Source organism: Drosophila biarmipes, chromosome 2L (genome assembly GCF_025231255.1).
Source record: "Drosophila biarmipes strain raj3 chromosome 2L, RU_DBia_V1.1, whole genome shotgun sequence".
Classification (NCBI taxonomy): domain Eukaryota; kingdom Metazoa; phylum Arthropoda; class Insecta; order Diptera; family Drosophilidae; genus Drosophila; species Drosophila biarmipes.
Genome location: NC_066612.1, coordinates 14665558 through 14682069, shown reverse-complemented (window position 1 = coordinate 14682069; position 16512 = coordinate 14665558). Strand labels below are relative to the sequence as shown.

Genomic DNA, 16512 nt, shown 5'->3' with positions numbered 1-16512 from the left:
ACGGTATTTATATATATTCTCCTTCAATTATGTTAATAAATCAATAAAGAAAGCAAAGCAAGCGCCATAGCCCATAAAGCAGACTCCAAAATAAAACTCAAGGGGCAATCAGACCATTTAGAGATATGTCCCCTGTCCCAGTCCCAGTGCCAGACTTGGCCAGATACAATAACTTATATCTGTAGATTGGTAATATAATGTGTTTGCCGTCGCCAGACGGATGTGAATGTGGATGTAGATGTGTCTTTGTCGTGCGGCATTTGCTTTTTGTCGGTTCGTTTAACGTTTTGGAGAGTTTTATGGCAATTGGCCGTGGCCAAACCCCTCCAAAAACCCCTTAGCTCCACACGTAACCCCCAGCCGATCCCACAGCAAGTGCATTTTGCGTTGTACGACCATCACAATCATACACCTTTATGGGTGCCGCGACATTAGCGATAAAATATCTTTGTTAATAAAACAAATTAAAGTGGAGAGAAACAACAAAAAGCGGCGAGTCACACACGGGTGGGTGGAAAGCCCAAATTATTTTTGGATTCGCAGCCAAACCTTTTTGTGGAATATCCCAAGATTATGGCCAATTCCAATCAAGCAATTGTTGTATTTCTTTTTCATATCAATAAGTTTTTCAGGTTGAGTTCGTCTTAATCTGGAGACTTCTTTGATTTTTTCGCTTTCTCTAGGTTTTAAAATGCTTACCAAAAGTGTTTCATATTTAATTCCATTTCCAATGGTATAAATAAACAAATAAATAAATGATTTATAGTTTTGGTAAAAGTTTATTTTCAATATACGATCATTGTCGAAGAAAATAGGCATTAATTAACAATGTTATGTATAGCGCGGGTTATAATAGAAAATTAAAATAAACAAATTTAAAAGAGTTTTGCTTAAAAACAAATTAAATACAAAAGGAATTCATTTTGATATATATCTCGCCCTAGTGAGTGCCTCGAAAACGAAGTGCACAACAAAATGATCGGAACATGCCATAGTAAAATAGGAATAGTGTGTAAAGAACAAAAATATACAAATCAATCGATAGTTACTATATTCCGACTTGGTTTCTCAGTTCCGTAAATAAGTAGAATAAGAATCCGTTTTTATATTCAGCAGTAAAAGCGTATAAAAAATATATTTATTTTCGTATTGGGGAGCAAATTTGAGTTCTCCTGTTTTATGCATTGTCTTTTTTAGAATCGTGGTAAATTCTTTACATAAATTGAAAGTCAAAAATTTGTGTTGTTTTTCACTTATATTCTGTGTAATCAAAATTAGATAAATACAAAAAAAATTCAGTCTGCCAACCATTCCATCTAAACTAAAATGTATTTAAAACATTACCCAGTCAAATTAAACCAAAATTCTATACATTTTACAATTAATTTACTGTTGTCAATATATAAAAAGTTATAGTTAAGCCACGACACTCATATAGCAATGCATAATTCCGAAAAATACAAAATTGCTGGCCCCAGTTATTTAGTACTTTGCGGCCTTTAAAAAGTTATTCGTTCTTTAATATCTTAAACAAGCGAATCGAGTTGATATGTAAACAAGTCTAAACACACGGATTCACAGATGTACACAGCTAATGATCCTGGGCCCTTAAATCGCTACAGATGTCTATTTATATATGTACAGAGGGAAGTTGCTTAATGAATCACTTCTACGCAGAGCCTAGAACCTCATTAAGGATCATCTCGCGGGTCATCAGCTGTCCGTTGGTCACACGCGTCCGCGATCGACTCCGACTGAGTTGGGCCCTCCGTTCCGCTCCCGCTGGTCGCTGTCGCCGGGCCTGTCGGTTTCGCTGCCCAAAGGCGGAGCCCGTTTGCAGAGCCTCCAACAGACTGTCCATTACGCCCTCCTGCGTCTGTGGTGCGTCCATGTCAACCACTGCCTTTTTACGCTGCTGGCGCTCTTGCTGCTCGCGGGCAGACTGTTCCCTGGCTTCCTGGAGACGACGCTTCTTCTCCAGTTCTTCGCGCACTCGTACATTGTCATTGTGCGCTGCTTGGAAGGCATCCTTAAAGGTCTTGATGTCCGCAAAGAACTCTTCCATCGTGTATTTGCTGGGATCGAAAGCATAGTACTCGCTGAGGTCCTTGTACAGCTTCTCCATTTGCAACTGCATCTTGCCTGTGAAAATAAGAATTGGTTAGACAACTGGATTCTCATGCTGCTGCTTATTTTGTATGCCATTTGAGTTTCCGGTGATAAATCTTACCCAGTACATCCACTTGTTGCCTGCATTCCTCGGCAAACTTGCCCATCACTTCACTAAACTTATCATCATCGCACTGCGGCACCTTGTTGTTCTGGAGATCGGTTTCAAGATTCTTGACTGCCGAATTCATTTGCCGCATTGCTTTTTGGATGGCATCCATGTTGACCCGCGAGGCCTTGTCCACATGAGATAAATCGTCATAGAAATTCAGCGCATCTGGGAACTTCTTCTCCACAAGATCAGCCAGATAGTGCAGCAATGTCTGCTTATTATCAGCATCTTTCGTATTGGACAACTTGGTGAGATAACTGATTTCAAAGCCAAAGGCGGCCTCGTTCTTGGAGCCCGAGTTCATATAGTTGCCGAGAAGGAGGATAAGTTCCAGGATCTTGGAGAACTTTTTGCTGTTCCGGACCTCTTCACAAGCTGCCGTTCCTGCCACAATATCGGGTTTGATATCCTGGACCATATCCGCATAGGTCAACTTGAAGTTCAGATTATGAAGACGTGGCGAAAGACGTTTTATTTCCCCTGAAAATGAAGCGAATTGTTATTCTGAGATTTCTGTATTTAAGAAATTAATAAACTCACCTATCGTTGCAGCGAACTGTTCGATCGGTGGCAACGGTTCTCCCTTGGCCTTGATCTCCTGCAGACGTTTAAGTTGCTCTGGCGGCGGAAGATACTGGATAAGTTGTTGAAGGATGTTGGAGGACAGGATGGCGGTGTCGCAGCGCAGCAGGCAAATCTTGATCTGTTCGTAGGACAAGTGCTTTAGCGATCCTCCCAACATGATAGCCAAGTTCTGTGCAGTTTTCGAGTCCAGTACACGCAAATCGACATTTTTCTTGGTCAACGTCGTCGGTTTGTCCACCGCATCCTTTTGCTCTTTCTTCACAGGCTTCGAGGAGAATTTCACGGCGAGCTCGGCGAGGAAATCATCCTGGGCCAGCTTATCCTCCTGGCACTTTACCCAGAACGCCTTATCAGACATTTTGGCCGGGACAATAGCCTTCCAGTTGGCCCGCTTCATTGGATTCTTGACATCCCACTTCTTTTTCGGTTTTAGGCCATGAGGAAGAACCGGAACCATGGGTCCCATCATCATGGGCGGTGGGGGAGGCCCGCCAGGCCGAATCATGCCTGGCATGGGCGGAGGCGGTGGGCCTCCCATTCCGGGTGGCGGTGGAGGTGGAGGCGGACCTCCCGCCCTTCCAGGCATGGGAGGTGGCGGTGGAGGAGGTGGTCCACCACCAGCTCTGCCCGGCATAGGTGGCGGCGGTGGAGGAGGTGGTCCTCCTCCTCCGGGTGGTGGCGGTGGCATGGGTATGTTCACTTTGGGTAGCTTATTGGGCGACGGCGCCGCCACACCATTAGCCTCCATCAGTTTGACTTTCTCTTCGAGATGAGCCGCCTTCGCCTCCGCCTCCTGCTTGGCGCTTTCCAGCTGCTCGATCTTCTTTTCGTACTCCTCCGAACGCTTTGACTCCTTGGCCTTGGCCTTCTCCACAATATCGTCCAGCAGCAGTGAGGTGTCTATATTAAAGTTTCTATTCTCAAAGTTCGGATCACAGTAGCCCTTATGGAAGACAATCTGCGAGATGCACTCCTCAATAAGTTGATAGTAGGCGGGTCGGAAGTAAAAGTCATCCCTGATAAACAACAAATGCTGCAGGATGGACAGGAAGTAAGGTTCGGAGGTGGTGTCAGTCACCAGGTTTTTCAACACATCAAAGCAATCCGTGGCATCATCCATGTTAAAGGTGACATTATCGAAGCGCTGCACAAACTCCTCGAAATCATCCTCGCGAATCTCGTTGAAGATCTTGAAATGCTGCTGCAGTGCCTCATTATTGCTCTCCTCCACTATTTTAGTAAAGTCATCCAGGCGATCGTACAGACCCATGCGCATAATCTCACATCTTAGATGTAGACGGAAGTTCAAATCCGTGGGGGTATTTGTGAGGGTGTTAATGAAAATCAAGCTGTGGCAGGCCAACTCCCGCTTAGGATCTAGTTTAGCCGGTAAAAACAAACCATCCACTATGGGGCGGAATCGCTCGCTGGCCTTGAAAGATGTCGCCGCTATCGTGGTGATGGCTCTGAGGACCTTCTCATAGCCATTTCGCTCGTAGACAATGCAAAAGGAGGCGAGCAGTTTGAGGGCCTCGGACATGGTCTGGGGCTTTCGGGGGTCCAGGGACTGCGCCAGGAGCAGCACTACACTGTGCTGGTCCGGATTGAGCACCACGTTTAGGCCCCACGTGTTGTTCATGATGGCCTTCAGGCAGCGAATGGCCTCGAACTCAATTTTATCATAGCTGGCATCCTTCTTTGACCTGGCCAACAGCTTCTCGATCGCCCCGATGCCGGCCACCCCGAATTCCTTGATCCACGAGATTGGATTGCTGGTGAGCGCCACGCGCAGAGATTCCACGCACTGGTACACCTTGTGCGTGCTGTGCTCCCCATTCTGCAGATACTCCACGTAGTCTATGGGCTTCTCGAAACGGGAGTTGGCGCTGCGCTCCAGTGAGTTTTTGCCTGGAACAGAGATTGGAATGAGAATCGGATGAGTGAGGGTATTGGATTTCGGTAGGGAAATTTGCTGGCTAAAAGCTAAGCCAGTCCACAACGGAGTTTAAATAAAAGATATCTTGTAACATTTATTTCTTTCTCACAACGATAAAGTATTAACTACTGCTGTGTGCCCAAATAAAAATAATGTAATTTGTATTAAAAATAATTTAATAAATATGTTTACTACTAAATATTCATTTGTTTAATTCTATACCAACAGTCATGCCGTTATAACAAATATGTGTATTTACTTCTAACCTTGACCTAAATAAAATGAATTTTGAGAATGTGGATAGGTACAACATTAAAAGCAAATTAGTAATTCAGCTAATGTTTGTAGTAATTTGTAGATAAAACCTTTACTGGTACTTTTCACAATACCTCAAGGTTTTTATTTTAAAGAAAGAGGTTGGCCCCCCACTGACTACACCCCTGAATTTAGTCATATCAACGCTGATTCACTCTTCCCTATCTTTACTGTATGAAAAAGACATACTTTCCCACAAAAGAATAAGTATCGGCAGCTTGATAAGAAAACCGTTAAACTAATGAAAATTACCTCTTAAGGAGTGTCAGCAAACCTGACATTAATCATTTAATAACAGCAAATTTATTTTAATTAAAGCATAATCTGGAAATTATGATAATTGTATATTTAATGATTGGTAAGCAATGACAATATTGTGGTGTGTGTTTTGAATGAGAATTTCACGCACATTTAATTCCAATTTTATTAATACTGTAGGTAGCAATAGTTTTTTCGTTTTCTCTTTTTTAACTATAATTACAACACAGTTTTACCTGATAAAGATAGTAAAAGGGATTTGTTGAAAACCAACCTTCAAGAGGAAACTTCTATAAAGACACCCGCCCTCTTAAATGATTACCTGCACCACTGAGATCATTCAAATTAATCCCAGCCCGCACTTATAAGGTACGTTTATCCGTCAAAACCAAACTACGCTAACTGTTTTATTAATTAACTCTAAACGCCAAGCGAAGCGTGTTAATGAACAGCTTTTTGTACGAGTATTTTTGCTGTCGGCCAGTCCATTGTTTGTGTTTAAAATTCAATTTCGCAACAGGTGGTTGGGGGTGGAGGGTTCTGCCACAATAAACACGACCCACAAATATTTACTTCAGTTTCTTTTTTTACGCCGAGTTATCTGCACCTATGAGATACGTTTTGGCGCAGCTCAAGTTTATTGACAAGCATCAGAATTTATTTTCAGCTTGATTTTGTCATAATGTGTTTAACGTTTTCGCATATTTGCATTTTATGGCCGTTCCAAAGTGTAAAGAAAATCACTCAGAGGTTGAGAGAGCAAAAATAAAACTCTCCTTTGTCTACTACACTGAAACTTGGGACTGGTTATGTAAATGAAACGATAAACATTTGTTAAAAGAGCGATCTTTTGTAAATAAATGTTTGTAAATGATTATCGATATTACTCGTCTAAAAATGTTTAAACTAAACTTGTGACTTCTATCGTTAGTAAGAGCTTAATGGTGATAAGTTTGAGAGATATAATATGAGTTAAATTATTTTCAGTGTGCCTCTGCCTTGTACTAGTCTATGTCTCTCGCGTATTCGCAATGCACTTGTTTATACAACAAAAAGAACGAGCAGCGAAATAAAGAATAATTTTCTCACTGCCACTTGACGTAATTTAAATTGTATAATATGCATGGTAAAGGAAATTTCAATGTCTTCGCATTCTCATTTTTCGCCCCTCGACTTTTGTCACGCATTCGCCGCATACTACTTATATAGCTCTTGGTTTACTTGATAAAATGGGGGAGAAGATAGTCCGAGGTTGTGGCGCAATAAGCCGTTACAAACGATAAGAGAAACTTTGATTCTACGCTTTTCAAGACTGATAATGGACCATGGGCCGTGGGCCGATGGGGAATTAACTGGAGCGAAACGCCAAGAATGAAGCTGAAAGCTGAGTTGGCATTGAAATGCGCTCAAGACATACGTAGCTGGCAATGTGGTACAGTGAAAACCACTTCGTAGTACTCAGCGATACATTTGTTAGTAACAAAACGTATCTTTCTAAATGAATGGGTTAACTTCAAATAAGCATAGGGCGACTAAATAATCATAAGGGGAATTCCTAACAGAATTACTGGAGAGATTTGTTATCAACAAACACAATGGGACATAAAAAAATTATTGTGGTAAATTTTTTAAAATAAATTAAAAATAATTGTGTATTATATACTATAGTTTTGATAATAAAATTACTAGTCCTGGTGTATAACGTATTTTGAATAATAGTATTAAAAACCTTAAATCGGCCCTATAATTCCCAACTGGTTATAGCTCACCAAAAAATTTTATGAGCTCCCCTTCGAGAATTTTAGTTTACATCACTTAATAAGGAAACTTTACACCTATCCAAAAGATCGTTGACATCGGAGCTTTCAGTACCAGTAATTTTAAACTAATTGAAAAAGGGACACCCCTCGACAAGCGGTATGCGATACGAAAACAAATAGAACCGAGCATGGGCGCAAAGCAAATTGGCAACAAAAAACAGAAAGCGCGCACACCGACGAAGGCAAAGCTCACAGATACACGTACCGTTACCTGCTAATCTTATCAGAAATGGAATGCAATTTACCCGGGAGTGCGGAAAAAAACAAAGATGTGTAAGAAGTCATCCAACTTAGTTGCACGAAAATCGATTGTCGCCTGGCTTATATACCCTTGCAAAAGGAGTCATAAAGTCGGTTATCTGAAGGGTGTACGTTTTAGGTAGGCTAGATGATGACTGCAAGGGTATACAAACGACGACTTGTTAACCTTTTTGCACTGCTCCGTACCTTTCAGGTGCCACATAATCATCTTCTGGCGCTCCTCCTTCGACTTGGCCAGCAGCGGCTCCCTCTTGTCCTTGGGTATATTCATGTCCTCGATGATCTCCAGGAACTTTGCATCCAGCTCCGCAACGCTCAGCTGCTGGATGTACTGCTCGAAATCCTCCACGCCCGGCACCACATAGTTGTCCTGGGACACGGGCCGTCCTCCATGGGTTAGGGTGCCACTGCTGATTGTGCCGCCCTTGGATTTCGAGGGCCTTCCGAACAGGCTGTCCAAGATTCCGCCGCCCGTAGACTTGGTTTTCTCGTGTCGAGACATTCTGCAAGTAGGAAAGCACATAAGTTAAGATTATTTTGCGTTATATTTTTTTCAAGAAGAGAACCTGACCCCAGCTTTTTGAGACGCATTTCGTCGGAGAACTAAACGACAACTAAACAAAGACTAGTGAGGATTTCGGGGGACATGCGCACTACTTAACAAATTTTTTCGGGGAGACAACTTGCACAGCTGTTCTTTTGTTTACAACTGTTCCAGAACTGAACAGACCGCGATTCTGATGGTGTTCCATCGAATGCATCCAATCGGTGGATGGACTGCATGTGGTCGATCATTATCAGCTTCGGTTTATTTACAATTATCTGGGGTGCCCATACTGTCGATTCAGCCTCAACGGAGTGTGGAATTTTCAATTAACACGTTGTATAATGAGGGAGGGAGGTTCTTCAAAACGGTATTTTTTGAATTTATACGAATTTGAGTTGGTATTTTGTAGTAAAAATATGTAAACATGAAATTAAATTGGAGTACTGCATTCAATGATTTTAAAATAAATTAAATCAGTGGTTCTTCACAAATTTAACTTCGGAATTTTTATTAAAATAAATAAAATAATTGGGAAACTTATTCTAGTTCCATCAAAGTGCAGAATAATATATATATATAGTATTGACTTTTCAAGAAACCTTTTAAAAATGTAGCAATATTTTTGTGTAATTTTAAACAATACAAATTAACAGGTTAGATTAATTTCAATCATCTACTGTGCTATTCAAGGCAGCCGAAGCGCGAAACTGCTGATTAAAATCATAAACAAAAAAGCCTAAGGTAAACCAAAGCAAATTGGACAACTCATTAATATGCGCACTAAATTTACAAAATGATGCGATAATCGCGGCCAGCCAAAATAGGAAATAGCTCCCAATTCCGAGATTATAGAAAACGAGAGAGAACGGTGGAATATATGGCTATTGGGTGATTCATTTGGCGAGGCTGAAGTGCAGGCCGTTAGCATTTGAACGGGCTTCTGTCGAAGGATGCGGTGGGAACACGCTTTAGCTTTTTGCGTTAGCTCTGGCCAACGCATCTAATGAATCACTAATGGAATCACAGCGACCAACAACAGCAGCTGGAGAGCTAAAAAAAACAAATAAAAAAGGCAAACGAGCAACAGGTTTTGCGGATGGTTCTTGCTCGCGTACACAGAAAAAAAGGAGTTCATTGCTTAGAAATGAAAATGAAATAGGAAGTTAAGTTTTAAAAACGTTTTATATTTTAAGTAAATAATTTTTATCATATTTTCAGAACCACAAATTCTTATCAAAATGTTACTTTCAATCAAGAATGTTCTGTACACAGCGACAAATTTAGAAAATGTGAAAATATTTCAAATACTTAAAAAATTTTTCTGACTTGTCAGAAGCACATAGATTTCATTTGAAATGTTTAAATAATTTAGTGAATTGTGATTAAATTTTGAAAAGTAACGGTTTTTATGGCAAATTTTTGTTTGGGAAGGACATTTTCTGTGAGTGTGCGAATGGGCGTGCCAACTGGGGGCAAATCATTCACAATGGTCCGATAGAGAAATCAGTTTTAATATTATTTATTGTTGCTCCGCAAAAGGCCAATTGTGAATGGAGTGGTGTGTGTGTGGGAGGCGGAGTACAGGGAGGGGGCGAGGGGAGCGAGTGGAGCGACAAGTTCAAGCAGGGCAACAATTTCTTTTCAGGTCGCCAGTACATACGTACACATGTAAGCATGTGCGGAGGAAATGCTTTCAACAAGATTTCTTGGGCCAAAGAATTTACAGCAATTGCCTCTTTCTCTATTTTGTTTACATGCGCTGCATCTCTTTCCCTCCCCACTCTCCCTCGCTCGTTGCATCTCCCTCACACCCTCTAACAATAGTCTGTGTGCGTGTGTGCTGCAACTGCGAAAATGTAAACAAGTACAAAAACGTCTAATAACCGCCGGAATTCCAAGAAGCGAAGCGAGAATTGGTAGAAATGCGCTCACCTTCGTTTTGATATCTGTGTCGCCTGCTCACTTTTGATTTTTTCGGTGGTTTACGTCATAAGACCAGAAAAATAATGGCTTGCCACTCTCGCACACACACACACACCGGCACACGCAAGCAAACACACACACACAAACTCGCGATCAAACGGCTTTTGTTGTGGTTGTTGTTTTTGGTCTGTGGCTTTTTGTTTGTTTTATTGCGCGACGCTTGGCACAAAAAACAAGCTGTGCGCACCGCCTAAAATACTCCGACTTTGCTTTTTCTCCCAGTGTATTATATCGTACTCATTTGGTGTTGTTGGTCTCGACTTTTAGCCACTTGTTGCTCTTCGCCCGCAAATCACACACGAAAAACGATCGGCTTTCCGGCTTTTTTGCAACGCAAACACTTGGCCGCTTCGTTATTGGCCACTTGGCATTTAGATCGCTGGCTTTTTGCGGCCGTTAATCGCAGAAAACATAAAATCTTGGCACAAGCGATTCGATTTGCACAGCGCGTTGAGTTGATCGGAATTGGTGTGACCGTCGCGGGATCGCCTAAGCATACCAACAGTAAGACGGACTAAATTATGCCGTTCGGCAGCCGCGGCGTGGACTTAGCTTGGACTCGAACCAGGAACTAAGCTCAGTTTAAAAAAGGTTTTTGATTTCATATTCCACCCTGAATTGTAAAGTTAAACAAAAAAAAGAAAACTGTGGCTCTTATAATCATAATTAATTAATTAAAATAATCATTTGACGAATATCCTCACCCTTAGGTGATGCCAGTCTTAACTGGCATTCATTTTAAATGGGTTGGCAGTCCTTGCCTAACCAGCTGATTTCTAATACTGGCAATAGGGATGGACAAACCTCGATGTTTGAGAAGCCGACTACCTATCGCAAATCGATATCAGGTGGGTGAAGTTGTTGATTTCTGGCTGGGATTGGTAAATCTGCGAATGCGTGCCGAAATTAAGTAGGATGCAACGTGACAGGGACTCCTCCGGCTCTTACGCGCGCAAGGGTAACCGGCCTCCGGGACTGAGGGGCAAGGACATCGGTCTTTACTACCGCAATCTCGCCCGGCAGCGAAAGAAGGACAGCGGCGAGGACGGACGCCCAAAGGAGCCGGAAATCCGTTTGGGCTGCAATGTCAGCGTTCCCAGTGGCGTCCTCACGCGCGTCAAGGAGTTCATGCAGGACTACAGCCGAGCACCGGCCAAGGAAACCCGCGATGTGGATGCCCAGTTCAAGCGGCAGTTCCGGCATCTTTTGAGCGTCAACTTCGAGGAATTTGTGGCGGAGACCAAGGAGAAGAACGAGGGCTTGGAGTACACCAATGCCAAGCTGGACGAGAAGCTGCAGCTGGACCTGGAGCAGCGCCAGCTGGATGAGAATGCCAAGAAACGTCTGGCTGCGCGTCGAAAGCTACCCACCATGAAATATGCTGAGAAAATCGTCGAGGCTGTGCGGGAAAACCAAGTAATCCTGATCGTGGGCAGCACTGGTTGTGGCAAGACCACGCAGGTACCTCAAATCCTCCTGGACGATGCCATTTCCCGGGGCTGTGCCTCGTCGTGCCGCATTGTTTGCACTCAGCCACGAAGGATTTCGGCCATAACCATTGCCGAGTGGGTTAGCTATGAGCGTTGCGAAAGTCTGGGCAACTCGGTGGGCTACCAGATCCGCCTGGAGAGCAGGAAGCCCCGAGAACGGGCTTCCATAACATACTGCACCACGGGAGTTCTACTGCAGCAGCTACAATCCGATCCATTGATGCACAATCTGAGTGTCTTGATCTTGGATGAAATCCACGAACGCAGCGTGGAAACCGATCTCTTAATGGGTCTCCTTAAGGTTATCCTGCCCCATAGACCGGATCTGAAAGTAATCCTTATGAGCGCCACTGTGCGGGAGCAGGATTTCTGCGACTATTTCAACAACTGTCCCATGTTCCGCATCGAAGGCGTAATGTTTCCCGTCCAAATGCTCTATCTGGAGGATGTCCTGGCCAAAACGAACTACGAGTTTCAAAAGTCCCGCGATCGTCGCCCCAAGCGAGATCGCCCTGAGAAGCGGATGAAGCACGAGGCTATGATAGAACCCTATCTGCGGCGCATCCGAAACTCGTACGACAGCCGTGTGCTGGAGAAGTTGCGTCTGCCGGAGTCAGAGGGCTGCGAGGATATTGATTTTATAGCCGATCTCGTTTACTACATTTGCGAAAGCGAACCGGAGGGTGCCATTTTGGTCTTCCTACCGGGCTACGATAAAATCTCGCAACTATACACTCTCCTGGACAAACCGAAATCCCCAAAGGGCCAAAGATGGAGGGACCACATAGCAGTGTTTCCTTTACATTCCCTAATGCAATCAGCAGAGCAGCAGGCGGTGTTTAGGCGTCCGCCAGCGGGTAAACGAAAGGTCATCATCTCCACGATAATTGCCGAGACCTCGGTGACCATTGACGATGTGGTTTATGTGATCAACTCTGGCCGCACAAAGGCCACCAACTATGACATCGAAACGAACATACAGACGCTGGAGGAAGTGTGGGTGACCAAGGCAAATACGCAGCAGCGGAAGGGCAGAGCGGGCAGAGTGCGGCCAGGAATATGCTATAATCTATTCACCCGTGCCAGGGAGGACCTAATGGCCGATATTCCAACGCCGGAGATACTTCGCTCCAAGCTGGAATCTATAATTTTAAGCCTCAAGCTGCTGCACATCGATGATCCGTATCGGTTCTTGCAAACCCTGATAAATGCCCCCAATCCCGAGGCCATTAAACTTGGAGTGGACCTGCTGATGCGGTGAGTTAAATGGATTTCATTTTCATTTCAAAAATAAAATTTTCTTTTCAATCAGTATTGAGGCCCTGGACAAGACGGGCACCCTCACGCCGCTGGGCATGCACTTGGCCAAGCTGCCCATCGATCCGCAAATGGGCAAAATGATACTGATGTCGGCTCTCTTTTGTTGCTTGGATCCTATTACTTCGGCGGCGGCTGCTTTGTCTTTCAAGTCGCCCTTTTACTCGCCTTTGGGACAAGAGAGTCGAGTGGACGAGATCAAGCGGAGGATGGCACGCAATATGCGTAGTGATCACCTTTTGGTGCACAACACCATCAATGCATACCGGGAAAGTCGCTATGCGCATGCGGAACGCGACTTCTGCTATAAGAATTTCCTCAGCTCCATGACACTGCAGCAGCTGGAGAGGATGAAGAATCAGTTCAGCGAACTTTTATACAACTACAAGTGAGATAGTCAAGCAATTAACTAAACCTAATGGTCATTACTCGCTATGTTACAGATTTCTTACATCCTCCAACTGCAAGGACCCTGCATCCAACATGAATTCAGAAAAGATTCCCTTGCTGAGGGCCATTATTGGAGCGGGTCTTTATCCCAACATGGCGCACCTGCGGTAGCAATTATTTAATTTCAAGAAAAACAAGAAGTTTCAAGTATTTATCTTCAGGAAATCACGACAGATAAAGAATCGAGTGCGTGCCATCCATACCATGGCAACGGACGATGGACGTCGTGTGAACTTCCATCCCTCTTCGGTGAATAGTGGCGAAAGCGGCTTCGATTCGGCATACTTTGTCTATTTCCAGCGACAAAAATCCACCGATCTTTTTCTGCTGGACTCCACAATGGTTTTCCCCATGGCGCTGATCATTTTCGGTGATGGCGTGGAGGCAGGAGTAACCCAGAACACGCCGTATTTATGCGTGGCCAAGACTTATTAGTGAGTAAGGAAAATATTTCGTTAAACTACAATTAAAAGTAATTATTTTACCTAGCTTTAAATGCAATCAAGAAACTGCCGACGTAGTTCTAGAACTGCGTAGTAATCTGGAAAAGTTGCTGCTTAAAAAGGCCTTGTATCCGGCGCCTATTGAGGATAATGGATATGAAAAGCAGTTGATAAAGTAAGTTAAATTTCAAAATGATTTCCTAATAATGTTTGTTTTTGCTCACTCAACAGAGCTATTGAATTGCTACTGTCGTTAGACGAAAGATTGGGCGAGGACTACATTTCCTCCGACGAAATTGATGACATCTAACCTGCCTCATTAGCTTGTTGTTTTAATTTATTGTTTAGCAAAACATTGTATACGTTAAAAATAAATTATAAGTGCAAACTAGTGATGCAATAACAATATTTCTTGGTAAATGCTCCTTTTAGTCATCCTCCAGTAGAGCAAACACGTTGCGGGACCTGGGCGCGTCCTCCTCGATGGCGCACTCGTCTTCATCGGCATTTGTCTCGTCATTGGAGCTGTCCTCGTCTTCGTCCTCGCTGTCGGCAGCTGTAACGTGGGTTTGTTTTTAGGTATGAATTTGTAATTTCTGATACAAGTGACTCACTATCCGAGCAGACGGATGAAGTGTCGCCGTTGGTCTCACTCTCCGGTTCATCTAATTCCACTTGCTGGTACTTCTTCACCTCAGCCAGATCGGGATGCTGCAGCCACTGATCCCGTCGTTCCTCGAAGCCCGGCGGATAGAACTGCAGTACCAGCAGCTGTTGACCGGCCAAGGCCAGGCGAAGAATGTGATTCGCGGCCCGATAGCGATCCGGCCTAGCCGCCTTGGCGGTGAGGAATCCTCTCTTGTAGGCCCAGGCATCGGAAATGGCCACCGCAGACCACTCATCATAGTCCTCGGGCAGGTGGAGCCTCAAGAGCTGCGGCAAATTCAAATTTTCGCCTAGAATCTTCAGGGAGCGGTAGGGAACAGACAGCTGGGAGATGGGGAAACTGCCGAGCAGCACTTGGAGGCTTTTGGGAGTACTCGACGGAAAGACTAGACCGGGGCAATCGCACAGGCGAACGAGTGGCGTGAGGAAAATGGTCTGAAAGTGCTTCGTGTGACCGGGCGTGCGACTCACGCTGACCACTTTGCGCCCTTTCAAAGCGTTTATCAGCGAGGACTTTCCCACATTGGGGAAACCAATGCAGCCAATGGTTAGGACGCCATTGTGATACTTTACATGCTCGTGCGGCGTGGTGTCAATGCTGCTGCTGATCTTGAGTTCTCCCTCGACGGCCGTTGTGAGTTCATCCAGGATGTCCAGCTGATCACTGCGCATATCCTCGCGAATCTTCTGCTCCCAGGCCGTCAGATCCACCTCACCTTGGACATAGCGCTGGCACTCTTTGTAAATGTTGTACACACCCTCCATGCTCCTGCGATGCGCCTGTGGACCACGCTGACTTCCTTTGCGGGATCGCGGTAGGAAGGAGGCGAAGAGGACCACTGGTAGCTGGGGGTAACGGTCTCGGAAGTACTGCCTCCAGGCCACTACCACATGCGGCTCCACCAGATCCACCTTGTTGAACACCACAATAGCGTGTTTCTTGAGCGTATTGATGATGTAGTCGTAGAGTGAGGGCGGAAACATTAGCGTGGCGTAGCGGACATCGACTATAATGAGCAGGATGTCCGAGAACTCCAGGACACGCCAAAGCTGACGCCAGGTTTCCAGGTTCAGCTCGAACAGGGAGAGCTCCTTCGAGTCGCCAGCACGCTGTTTCTTCTGCAGCTCGTCCACGTATTCCTGCAGTAAGAGGGATTGGTTATAAAATGCATATTTAGCATATAAGTTTAAGATTAAAGGGATAAGGTAAGAGTCTATTCCATATAATTTCAACATGAATTAAAAGTAATATATAAGGCACCTTTTAAATCCCTAAAGTTAAGAGGGACTTACAGGATATCTTGCGAGTCTCTGTAAAGGTCTCATGTTTACAATAGAGTAAATAGACAAATCTCTGTGGAATTGTATAACTTCTTTTTTCTCATAGACCAGACCTACCTTAAAGTAGCGATTCTCGCTGCGATCCAGCTGCTCCTTGGAGTTCGCCAGCGTCCAAGGTGGTCGAACCGGAAAGTCGCAGCCGGCGAAGTAGCGATCGTCCACCTCCCGCTGCTTGAGACTCAGCACTTCGAATGGCTTGAAGCCCTCCTGCTTCATCTGCTCGAGCTCCTTCTTGCCCTCCTGGTAGAACTGCAGATTATAGCGATTCACGTTCTTGTTCCGGTTTCCGCCCCGGGCAAATGGCTGTTCCATGAGTTTCCTCGTCGTTTCGGGCACATCGCTGTCCTCGTACGATTCCTGGGTGCTCCTCAGGTACTTCGGCGGACCTGGCGCAAGAGCGTTAGTCATACATGGGCTCCTCGGCTTCTCCTTCATTCCGCCCCCTTTTCACAGGTGGGCAAATCACATTGCGCTCGTCTCACCTTTTGTGTTGCGCTTCTGCAGCATCTGGTCCTTCTTCTTCTTGCCGCTGAAGGCCACCTTGCGCCGTTGCTGTGGCATTGTTTGCGGGTCAAGTCCTGGTCCCACTTCCGGTCAATTTGGATTTGTCTGGCACTTGTTAGTTCTAAGCTGTAATTGGGATTGAATGTTGTTGCGGCTTTTCCCTTTTGCGAATTAAAAGTTTCGGGCGAGTTGGCACCACCGAAATGCCGGAAAAGGGTTGCCAAGTCTGAAAAAGACTACTCTACAATTTGAATTTGTTTCTTGGATTTCGAGAATATTTAATAAAAGTAAGACCTTTTTAAAGCAATCGAAACG

The 16512-nt window shown here is 44.5% G+C and overlaps 3 protein-coding genes and 1 long non-coding RNA gene across 6 annotated transcripts; 2 read left to right on the top strand and 2 right to left on the bottom strand.

Annotated features, from left to right (window-relative positions):
• Nucleotides 1–759: 759 nt before the first annotated feature.
• LOC108033909 (protein diaphanous) lies at nt 760–10473 on the bottom strand. Of its 3 annotated transcripts, none has more exons than XM_017108578.3 (5): nt 9936–10473; nt 7643–7959; nt 2822–4774; nt 2231–2761; nt 760–2142 (listed from the first exon to the last, which is right to left on the bottom strand). In XM_017108578.3, the coding sequence occupies exons 2-5, from the start codon at nt 7956–7958 to the stop codon at nt 1670–1672; spliced, it is 3273 nt and encodes a 1090-aa protein (XP_016964067.1). In that variant the 5' UTR covers nt 7959; nt 9936–10473; the 3' UTR covers nt 760–1669. The 3 variants fall into 3 exon arrangements, with proteins under 3 accessions (XP_016964067.1, XP_016964068.1, XP_016964064.1); XM_017108579.3 differs by having other exon boundaries at nt 10224–10473; XM_017108575.3 differs by lacking the exon at nt 9936–10473 and adding an exon at nt 8028–8149.
• On the top strand, nt 8663–9403 carry LOC127010781 (uncharacterized). Its single transcript, XR_007763573.1, has 2 exons — nt 8663–9165; nt 9222–9403. It is a non-coding gene; the product is annotated as an uncharacterized LOC127010781 (long non-coding RNA).
• A 338-nt stretch (nt 10474–10811) lies between the features above and the next one.
• Nucleotides 10812–14094, top strand: LOC108033988 (ATP-dependent DNA/RNA helicase DHX36). Its single transcript, XM_017108712.3, has 6 exons — nt 10812–12733; nt 12789–13181; nt 13237–13350; nt 13405–13677; nt 13733–13861; nt 13918–14094. The coding sequence occupies exons 1-6, from the start codon at nt 10902–10904 to the stop codon at nt 13994–13996; spliced, it is 2820 nt and encodes a 939-aa protein (XP_016964201.1). The 5' UTR covers nt 10812–10901; the 3' UTR covers nt 13997–14094.
• Nucleotides 13999–16404, bottom strand: LOC108033989 (guanine nucleotide-binding protein-like 1). Its single transcript, XM_017108714.3, has 4 exons — nt 16176–16404; nt 15751–16079; nt 14301–15492; nt 13999–14242 (listed from the first exon to the last, which is right to left on the bottom strand). Exons 1-4 carry the CDS (start codon nt 16252–16254, stop codon nt 14115–14117), a joined length of 1728 nt encoding a protein of 575 aa, XP_016964203.1. The 5' UTR covers nt 16255–16404; the 3' UTR covers nt 13999–14114.
• Nucleotides 16405–16512: the final 108 nt, after the last annotated feature.